Genomic DNA, 11338 nt, shown 5'->3' with positions numbered 1-11338 from the left:
ATAGGACAGAAAAGGAAGGGAAAAAGAAAATTAATATAATGATAAAAGAATATACAAAACAAGTGATGCACAATGCAATTGCTCGCCACCCGCCAGTTCCCAAGCAGCAGTCACCGCTCCCCGGCTAACTCCCCCCAGTTTATTATTGAGCATACTGTCATATGGTATGGAATATCCCTTTGGCCAGTTTGGGTCAGCTGTCCTGACTGTGCCCCCTCCCAGCTTCTCGCTGGCAGGGCATGAGAAGCTGAAAAGTCCTTGACTTAGTGTAAGCACTACTTAGCAACAACTAAAACATCAGTGTGTTATCACATTATTCTCATACTAAATCCAAACCACAGCACTATACCAGCTCCTAGGAAGAAAATTAACTCTATCCCAGCTGAAACCAGGACAGATGTCAAAGAAAGTAAAAAGAAACGAAGAAAGAAAAAAAGAAACTCAAAAGTCAAAAGAAATCAAAACTAGAGTCTGAGAAGTTTATGACGAGAGCAAGTAGGCTGAGAGGATGGGAATTGTAAATGATTTTATATTTTCTCAAGCTAGACAGAGACATTAATGCAAGACTTACAGGTGATTTACAATGACTTTTCACCTGTTGCAGTTGCATTTTTTTTGTCATGTCCACACACAGTTGCAGAAACTGCAGTGTGATCCTACTCACCTGATGTGTTGAATTACTTCAGTTGTTTTCCCATTGCACAGGAAACAGAGTTTGACCTTTCTGGTGATGTATTCTGCTTTCACGCTACTGCCATAAAGCAACACTAAAATCTTAATTAAGAACCAGGCCAAATATTATAATTAAATTAAAAATTATTTCCTTGAACATGGTCTGAATCACTGCAAAATGATTGCACTTCTGATAGAAACTGATCTTTTCCAGCTCAGTTTTCACTCCTCATCTGGTTAGTCCTGTTTATCATCACAAATGTGATAGGACAGGGAAATTGGGCCCTTTGTGGCATGTTCAAGTCTACTATGTACTGAACAGATTATGACTTTCCTGGAGAATCAAGAAGTACTCTGTCAAAAATTTTATAAATATGTATTATATGCCACCTTATCCCAGAAAGCATAAAAGAAATTTCAAATATGCTTGGTACTTATGTAACACTGACAGAAACGAGGAGGGGACAAACGGGGGAATATATCCTTGAACAGTAGCAGATTTGGACTCCTGTTCCTTATACAAAAGTCAAATTGCACTCATCAACTTAATCTGTGTGAAGGTTCACATACTACCTATATTGTAAAATCTGACAGTTTTATCATGATTCATATGATGAAATACTATACAAGGCTTAAGTTGCCAGACACAAGTTATAAGAAAATCTCAGATTTACAATTTTTTTTTTTTTATAGGAAGTTTCTAGCCCTGAAAGAATGAAGGGAAATGCTGAAAATTACATCAGAGTATTATAAGCACTTAAAAGTTCAAAGGAAAAAACAATCCAAACTATATTGATTCTAAATGTCCTTTCTTAATTGCAACCCCATGTGTTGGGGGTTTGTTTGTGGGGGGTTTTTTTGAGGGCAAATAGAGGAGAAAAGGAGAGCAGAGGAGTTTGGGTGGCTGGTAATATTTTTTTTCACTAAAGTACTAGCTGAAACACTGCTTATTTTTCTTGCTTGGCTTACTTGTTTTTGCAATAAGTTCTCTGCCATATGTCACAGCCTCCATGAAGTCAACCATTCTCAGAGGATTTTCCATTACCACACTATTTGCTGAATCACAGTGCCCATTTTCCAGAGTTCATTAAGAAAAGTAGTAACAAATAGCACATGGTTCATTCTTTTTCCCAGCCTCTCTCTAGATTAAATGTCTGTTTGTGACTTTCATAGTGTAAATAAAATATTTCTTATAATTTGAGAATGCAGGGTAGAAGATTAGGCCAAGACATAGAAAGGTTTTTGGTTGCAGGACATTTGGATGTAGTTGCACTGACTGCCTTTAGCCCAAACATGTTCAACTCTTTGGGATTCCTCTGGGATCAATAGGAGAAAAAGAATGGAAGACAAACCAGAGTCAGATTCCAGCAATAAATTGTCCAAGTTAATTTGTTTCCTTTGTAAGAAGGCTGTATTTATAACATCCACATGGACTGATACTCATAATGGGTTTATATTTATAATATTTATATTATTTTTATTTGTATTTATATGGATTTTTCATATTTATTTAAATGTATAATGGTGTAATGTTAACCTTATTAAGTTTAATCTTAACCAAAATAAAACTAAGGAAATAATACAGAATTTTACAGATTTTAATAAAAAGGCATTACTTTTTTTAAAAAAAGAAATTTTATAACATATATGACATTTAATCTATTTGCTACACTTTCTTTTTGTAATTTTTTATATGTGTACTGTCCTACCTATGCAAATGCAATACTGCAGTTTTCCCAAAGTTAATAAAACTAAACCTTTGAATGAATTCAATAAAAAAAATGAAAGATGTTCATAATTTCTTTGTTTTAATTAGGTATGTTTAAAATTTCTCTCGCATATTTACTGATCGTTTTTTCTTTGTTTTTTTATTTACTTTGAAAAATCTAGCTGGTCACTGTGGTATTCCAGATCTTATAGTCAATGGTCAAGTAATTGGAGAAAATTATGGATATAGAGACACAGTTGTATACCAGTGCAGTCCTGGTTTTCGGCTGATTGGTTCTTCTGTACGAATATGTCAACAGGATCACAACTGGTCTGGTCAGCTTCCATCCTGTGTGCGTAAGTAAGCATGGCAACACATACTGTTTTATGTTACAGGAATGTCTATGTCAGACAAGATGAGGAGTGACTTTGCAACTTAGTATTCATTTTTCAAAAAAAAAAAGATTTAAAGCAGATCTTCAAAAGTATGTGGCCACCTAAAATCTGTGATTCACCTATCAGGTGAAGTTTAATGTTGTCACTTAAAATTTCCATTGCATCTTTTGGCTACTAAATACCTGTCGTTTTTATATGAATATGAAACTTCTTGAAAAAGTGATGGGACTTAGGCACCCAGGTACTCAAATTTGAAAATGGCTTTATGTCCCTTAGTGGCTTTTAGAAATATTTAATGTACATTTACTTTGAATGCGGTAGTTAGATAAGTAGATACTCTTGAACTACTCTGTCAGCATTGATGATTAAAATGTTTGCTTCAACAAACATACTTTTTTTTTTCTTCTCCTCACAGAGATACTGTTATTTTGTTTTCTGGTTTTAGTTTTGGCTTTTTTGGCATGAATTTTGTATTTTGTTAATGAGACTCCTTTTGTGTAATAAGTGTGTCAACATATCAAATGAAATACCATTAAGTAATAACAGAAAATATTGTATTCCATTTAGGAAAATTTCCAGAATTCTCAAAGGATTCTCAAGCAAATTACAACAATGTTTCAATAATTCAGGTTGAGTAATATCAGTGTATTGAAAATGTATTAGTCTGCCTACAAATATTCTATTTTTATAGCTACATTTTTGTAGCAGAAACTATCTGAATGATGAATCATAATACACAATGTTAATTCATGACCCTTTCTGCTCACTCTTTACTTTGTTTTACATAGAACTAGATACACATAACACTATATAATAATTGTATTCCTTAATTTTGTTTCCACTTTATGATCTAGTAATAGATCATTACTTCTTTATATTACATTTCAGACCAACACAGTTCTTTATAGGTAAAACGGCAATAAAATTAGACACCGTTAATCAAGAATTTCTAAATTAAAATGTAAATATCAGTGTTAGAACTGGAAAAAAAAATGTTTTGGATGTGCTAACAGCAGAGAAAATGGACATATTTTCTTCCTCCAATCAAATGGAAGTTGCTTGTTTGAATCCAGGAGAATGAGCAATATAGCACTTCAGAAAAGGACACAAGACTTGGGAAAAAGCTTAGACTTGCAAAAGGCTGCTATAAACAACAGCTGCCTCTAACTTTGTGATAGATATTTAGCAACATCTCCACTTCAGATCAAAGGTTCAAATGAAGTGTAGAAAAATAGCCTCACATTTCCTTATGTATTTAACTTCAGATGTTTTAATTGAATTTTTGAGATTATGTGTTTAAATTTAGTGATTCTGACCATTCCACTTTTGAATTCACCATTCCTCTTGTTTATACAGTGGGCAGACGTATTACTACTGTTGTGTATTGCTACTATAACTGCATGGGTATTATTCAAAATTTTATGCAAATTTCATACTTCTGTTTTCACAAGAATAATTTTTATTGTTTTTATATGTACATTAAAAAAAAACTTTGTGGACTGAATGCATATTTTTGCCTGACAGTTTTACAGTTTAGTGTACGATTCCAATTACTCTCTTGGGGAAAAAATGCAATTCCTTATATATAAATTTCTGATACCAGTAACGTAAAGATAATATATTTAATTAAAATAACTTAGTGATATTAATACAACATACAGAATTCAATTTAACTTTCATTCATAGAATATACTGTGATGATACCAGTAACGTAAAGATAATATATTTAATTAAAATAACTTAGTGATATTAATACAACATACAGAATTCAATTTAACTTTCATTCATAGAATATACTGTGACTTCTCTGTATGTTAGACTAGTTCTTAAGGACCATTTTCACTTTTTTGATGTTGCTAAAAATTTTACTTTATTTAGATTATATGAATGGGTTTCTTTTAGAGTTATCATGTTAAGTCTATTCTACACGGAGAAAAAGAACATATATTTGTCAGACAAAAAAAAATTAATTTAGAAAAATAATGAAGTTTCTAAAGTGATAAACATTTGAGAGTTAAATACTTTATTCTGTGATTTTTTTTTCATTTTAAATTACTGATGAACTTTATATTTATCAACAACTGGAGTTTGTTAAAACATAGAAGAAAATATTTATACATTTTTAAAATTATTTTGGGAAAATTAATTTCTGTTTTATTTTCCTTACTATTTTTGCATCTGGTCTTTGTGGGTACAGAAAAGGAACTTTACCTTCTGTTGTCAGTTTTTGTATAAATACAAGTAAACTATCACAGTGCCCAAAACATTTCATATATCCAGTCATAAATTTATAACTTCACTAATTACTTAGGCCTCAAAGATAAAACAGAGTGAGTCGATACTAAGACATATTTGTAAGAAATAATACCTGAGGAACTAACGCACTGAAATATTTCCTTTCAATTGCAGAAAATATGTAATGAAAATCAGGTGCTTGCTTTTCTCCTGATTCTTCAGAAAAGTTTTCTTCATTTGCTGTGATTACTACATGGCAAATTCTATTCAGTTTATTTAAATATTTAAATAAGTGCTTGAACATTTACTAAAATATATCTTAGTTCTTATTCAGTTTAGAGAAATGTGAATCTTTCACGGAAAGTACTCAGTATCTTATAATATCAAAACTTTAAAATACTATTATATAATTATTATAATGATTATCTATTACATCATAAATCATAAAAAGTGATAGCAACATGCTCTGTTTGGTTTTTGTTTCTTTGTTTTGTGCTATGCTAGCCGTTAGCTGTGGTCACCCTGGTAGTCCTATTTATGGAAGAACAAGTGGAAACGGTTTCAACTTCAATGATGTTGTGACATTCTCATGTAATACTGGGTATGTTATGCAAGGACCAACCAAAGCACAGTGTCAGGCTAATAGGCAGTGGAGCCACCCACCTCCAATATGCAAAGGTAAGAATACAAGCACCTACAGATTTCAAACTTAGTTGGAAAATTAAGGTTGAAAAATAGACTGAAGGCAAAGGGACACTGTCAATACAAAATTATGTCTCTCTTACTAACAGGTATCAAATTATTAAAGAAGATGTTTCATGATTCTCTGATTCTATAATTTTCAGTTAGGTCTGTTCTACATTCAGGTTGCCAGGATAACTGTTGCAGAGAAACTTTCTTATGTGTCTGTAGTTTGTATTGATATTTAAAATGGTTTCTACAAGTTCCTTAAGCAAAATTATGCAGAGATAATTAAGAGCTTAAATCCTGAAATAATGTTATCTGCATTTTTAGCCAACATAGTTCTAATAGGTGCTTAAGAAAACATACTTTTTTTTCCTTTTTTTCCATTAATCTGACTGCTCATCTTGACTTTTTAAATTTTTATTCTAATTTGTTAGCATAATCCATTTGGGTTGGTTCTCAACATTTCTGGATATTATATTTAAAATTCTTTCACTGAAAATAAAAGAATATTATGAAATTAGTTCTGTTTGAGTATTCATAAGCACTTTTAAAAAGGTTTTATCACCAGTGTCCTTTTCAAGTCTGTTGTTATGTGCTTTTTAAATGTTTGAATTGTTCTCATTTAGAAAAATGTACTTTTTGCTGCAACCTGCTTGCGCATATGCAGAAATTGTATTGATTGTTTTTCAGCATCTTCCCAGCAGCTTCTATGGATATTTATGTGTACACAGCCTAAGTTATATTATGTATTTTAGTAATTTTATTTAGTATATTTTCCTTCCAATAGGTGTCCTCCACTTTCCTTTGATCACTTTGCCTTAAGCAATACTGCGAAACAGTTTACAGAACTGAAATTTCCAAGGACCTTTTTGTTGATGAGAAGTTATTATTTTTTAAATTTGTAATACTAAACATGCACTGTGTATTAAGGATACCTAATAAATCTCATTTTCAGTCCAGTTGCTATAAATCACCTCGGTGTTCTGGTATTGCAGAGTAATGTGTCAAACTGTCTGATATGTTATTAGCCTGTAGGGATCAGTAAACAGGTTGATCAGGTTATTCTCCAAAATTTTACACAGTCCTGAAATCTTCTACTAGTTTTAGAACAGACTTTAAAAATAAGAAGAACCAACTTTGTGTAGAACATTAGTGGGGTCTGTAATGTGCAGTGAAATCAATTATAACTAATATGATTTTGTTCTATTTGCATTGAAGTTAAATAAAAAAAAATAAAAATATGTTACTTTGCATACTTTTAAACTGCCTAAAGTGCAATATTATAGAAAAGGCTGCAGTCCTTTGTGAAGGCTAAATTTGCAATCATCATATAAATTCAGCAGTGCACTTGCTGTTGTTACACTGTCTACAACTTTGCTAAATAGCTAGTTTCCTAGCCAACTGTAATAATAGTGGAAAACTACTGAAATGGACAAAGCTTCTTGTATTTTCTTTCAAGTATTCACAACTTCAGATTTATTAATAAATAATTGTCATTACTTAAAGTACATGTTGAATAACGTGAAGATGAATGTTCAATTGTTATAAAATGCTTGTCTACAAAAATGAAAATAGATAGAAATATAGATCAAATTTTCCTCCAGAAAAAAGATAACAAATTTTCAACACTGACCATCAATAAAACTAAAAAAAATTATCTGTCATTTAATGTTAAAGAAGTCAAATCCAACCAGAAAGCTATTTCTATCCTTGAAAAATATATGTATTCTAGTCTTGCAATACCAATATTTGAGAGCTGTTAGGCGGAGCACACAAGCAGACTCCAACATTTAGGATAGTGAGTAGAGAGAAGCAGGTGAGCCATAAAATAACTACATTGAGTGATGTAGGTAGGAAAAATGATCTTAAATTGCATCTGGCAATAGCTTTCTTTTTTCTTTTTATATTACAGAGCTTTTTAGCATATTTTGATACTTCTACGTACACACCTCCGTGCACATACACACAGAGATATGTATATATTTGCACGCAGGTACATACACATGTATGCATATAAACACGCAATTGATTATAAGGATATAGGGATAGTAATTTTTACATGAACTGTAGTTTTCTAGAGTAACTTTGAGTAGGTGATGATGTGTTTACTTGACCAGAGGAGTCTATTGCATGGAAGCTGTTAAAAAAATCTCCATGATCCCCAAAATAAGTATTATATTCCCCTCACCAGACAGCTGTAAGTTGCAAAAAAGGAAAAAAAAAAAATCAGTCTTCACCGATTTTCAAACATATGAGTCCTAAAGTAGTTGAGGACCCAAAAAATCCATCAGTATTCTTAACCATCAAAGTATACCCCTATTTTTAAAAGCACATACCCATTTGTGGGGATATGTCCCTGTTCTAGCAGAATCACCACAGTTTTACCTAACTGACCATGTGCCCTTTAGCTCAAAACATCTGCCTCAAAGGTGCTCCATTATCAAAATGTTAGTATAGGAACATAAGTATATTTGCATGGCTGTGTGGGTTAAACCAAAGGTACATCTAGCCCCATAACCTATTTCCAGCTGGGGGCAATAGTTTATGTCAAGGCAAGAGTATAAATTGAATATATGGGCACGTCCAGTCACTTTTAGTGGTGAATACTTTTACAGCATCATCACACTCTGTGAAGAAACATTTCCTTTTATTTGCTCTGAGTTTAGCATCTCCTGGTTTCATATCATCTTCCTAATTCAGTATCATTATATATAAAATCATGGTATATAAAATCAGGGTAGCAACACATTGGAAGTTTCTCATACAAAGGGTAGAAGACCATTTAAAGAACATTTTAGTAGACTGTATTTGTATGACTCTCAAGTCTGTGCTCTTTTTCTTTTTAGTGGTCAATTGTTCTGATCCTGGAATTCCTGCAAATTCTATAAGAGAAAGTAAAATCGAACATGGAAATTTCACATATGGCACAGTGGTATTTTATGACTGTAATCCTGGATATTTTTTATTTGGCTCTTCAGTTTTAATTTGTCAACCAAATGGCCACTGGGACAAACCTCTACCTGAATGCATTAGTAAGTAGATAATGTGTATGCTTCTACAAAGAATGTGGACTAGACTAGGTATTATTTTACACAACATTTACATCAGTCTCATGACAGCCATTAGAATAATCATATTTATATACATTTGTGTGTGTGCAGTAATGATGCAGCAGCTGAAGTAGCACAGTTATATTGTTATTGTATGTAACAAATAACATAGAAACCTTGGGAAATGCAATAACGGAAACAAACATGTCCGAATGCTTCAGCACAATGATCCCTGATAGCAGGGATAGAAGGTCAAAATACATCAATTGAATTTGCCAATACGTGGCCTCCATTGGCCACAAAGCTATAATCACGCTGAAACTTAAAAACTATAGTACCCAATTATTGACTTATGTCACTGTGGTACTTTCTGGATTTCTCTTGGGACAACAGCAAGATCAGACTATCTTTGAAGACAGTGAGCAAATAGTAATGGCACTGTAAAGCGCCAAAAGTGTCCTCTGGATCATGTCCTCAGCTTACCACACTACCAGATGTACCTGAACATCATAGTCATACGTAACCTATCTACTAAGGCAAGTGGATCAATACAAGGAGGTTGTTTTTGTTCTGGCTTGTCATGAACAACTTTCTAACTGTGATGTAGATATAGCCACAGATGTTTCATAGGTTTTTAATTGGCTGGGACAGCTGGTTTACCCAGTTCTCTAAGTCTATGAAAAAGCTTTTGTTTTAGGATCAAAATTTCTCTCTGAGAAAGGCTGAAAGCTTTATTTTCTAGAGATTAAAGGGAAAACAGGCTAAGGGTTACTTATTCAGGAATCATGGACTGATATTTGCAATATTGTAGATATTAGTTCTCAGTTTTACCTTCATTAGTCTTCCTTAATTGAGGTTTCTCCAGTTCTGCTATTCTCTCTCTAAAAAAAAGAAACAAACCTGAAGCTCTCTCTGAGAAAGGCTGAAAGCTTTATTTTCTAGAGATTAAAGGGAAAACAGGCTAAGGGTTACTTATTCAGGAATCATGGACTGATATTTGCAATATTGTAGATATTAGTTCTCAGTTTTACCTTCATTAGTCTTCCTTAATTGAGGTTTCTCCAGTTCTGCTATTCTCTCTCTAAAAAAAAGAAACAAATCTGAAGCTTTATTTCTTATTACTGTTAAAACCTTTGGTTCTGGAAGTTGTCCCTTTCTTTGATGGGATAAATAGCTTGATTGCAAGTCACAGTTAAACTTATGACAAAGAGTCTACCAGTTTCACATTAAGTTTTAAGGTAACATTACCATTTCAGAAAGATAAATGTTACTTAATAGTAACATATCTCCAAAGAGAAAGAAATTCTAAAGGTAAAGGTGCAAAGATTTCTTCTTTCTACTTTTGTATTTTTATCTCTTAATCTTCTTTCAGAATTGTCACTAGTAATTTAATAATACAGATTTTACTCTTCTTTTAAGCTGACTTTTGGGAGTAAGAGTGCTATATGTACTTTTGAAAAGACATTCTCAGCTTTATTTGTGTCATTTATATAGAGGGGTCAATGAATTCTAACCTAGGCACTGTCCATGATATTTTGTAATCATAAAGCTTACCAAAACTTATTCTGATGCAGCTACTGAATATTTTTTATAAGAGCCTTTCAGCTTCTGGAGTGTTTTACAAATTGTTTCCCTTTTAGACATATGCAGGGCAGTCATTTTGTAGTCCCAGGAAGAGTATAGGGACGCTGCCAGGTTGTGTAGGGATGGAGTCAGGAAGGCCAAGGCATGGCTGGAGCTGAACTTGGCAAGGGATGCAAAGGATAATAAGAAGGGCTTCTACAGGTATGTCAGCCAGAAATGGAAGGTCAAAGAAAGCGTACCCCCCTGATGAACACGACTGGCAAACTGGTAACAACAGATGAGGAGAAGGCTGAAGTACTCAACAACATTTTTTGCCTCAGTCTTCACTGGCAATCTCTCTTCCTGCACCTCACGAGTGGATGGACTGCAAGACGGGGACTGGGAGAGCAAACTCCCTCCCACTGTAAGAGAAGATCAGGTTCATGACCACATGAGGAACCTAACCATACATAAGCCTATGGGACCTGACGAGATGCATCCCAAAGTCCTGAGGGAATTGGCTGATGTAGTTGCCAAGCCACTCTCCATGATATTTGAAAAGTCATGGCAGTTAGGTGAAGTCCCTGGTGACTGGAAAAAGGGAAACATTGAATGCATTTTTAAAAAGGGTAGAAAGCAGGACCCTGGGAGCTACGGACCTGTCAGCCTCACCTCTATGCCTGGGAAGATCATGGAACAGATCTTCCTGGAAGCTATGCTAAGGCCCATGGAGGACAGGGAGGTGATTTGAGACAGCCAGCATGGCTTCACCAAGGGCAAGTCCTGCCTGACTAACCTAGTGGCCTTCTATGATGGAGTGACTACATCAGTGAACAAGGGAAGAGCTACAGATTTCATCTGTCTGGACTTCTGTAAGGCCTTTGACACGGTCCCCCACAACATCCTTCTCTCTAAACTGGAGAGGTATAGATTTGATGGATGGACTGTCCAGTGGATGAGGAATTGCTTGGATGGTCGCATCCAGAGGGTAGTGGTCAACGGCTCAATGTCCAGATGGAGATTGGTGA

General features: G+C 33.9%; 1 protein-coding gene across 1 annotated transcript in view; it reads left to right on the top strand.

Moving 5' to 3' along the window:
• CSMD3 (CUB and Sushi multiple domains 3) overlaps positions 1-11338 on the top strand; it is an 838052-nt gene that overhangs the window by 760558 nt on the left and 66156 nt on the right. Inside the window, exons 54-56 of the mRNA XM_009277245.2 lie at positions 2563-2736; positions 5515-5688; positions 8544-8729. Coding sequence (XP_009275520.1) covers positions 2563-2736; positions 5515-5688; positions 8544-8729 — 534 coding nt within the window. The remainder of the gene's footprint in view (positions 1-2562; positions 2737-5514; positions 5689-8543; positions 8730-11338) is intronic.

This window comes from Aptenodytes forsteri, unplaced genomic scaffold, assembly GCF_000699145.1.
Source record: "Aptenodytes forsteri isolate BGI_AS27 unplaced genomic scaffold, ASM69914v1 Scaffold49, whole genome shotgun sequence".
NCBI lineage: Eukaryota > Metazoa > Chordata > Aves > Sphenisciformes > Spheniscidae > Aptenodytes > Aptenodytes forsteri.
This window is presented reverse-complemented; position numbering and strand designations above follow the sequence as displayed.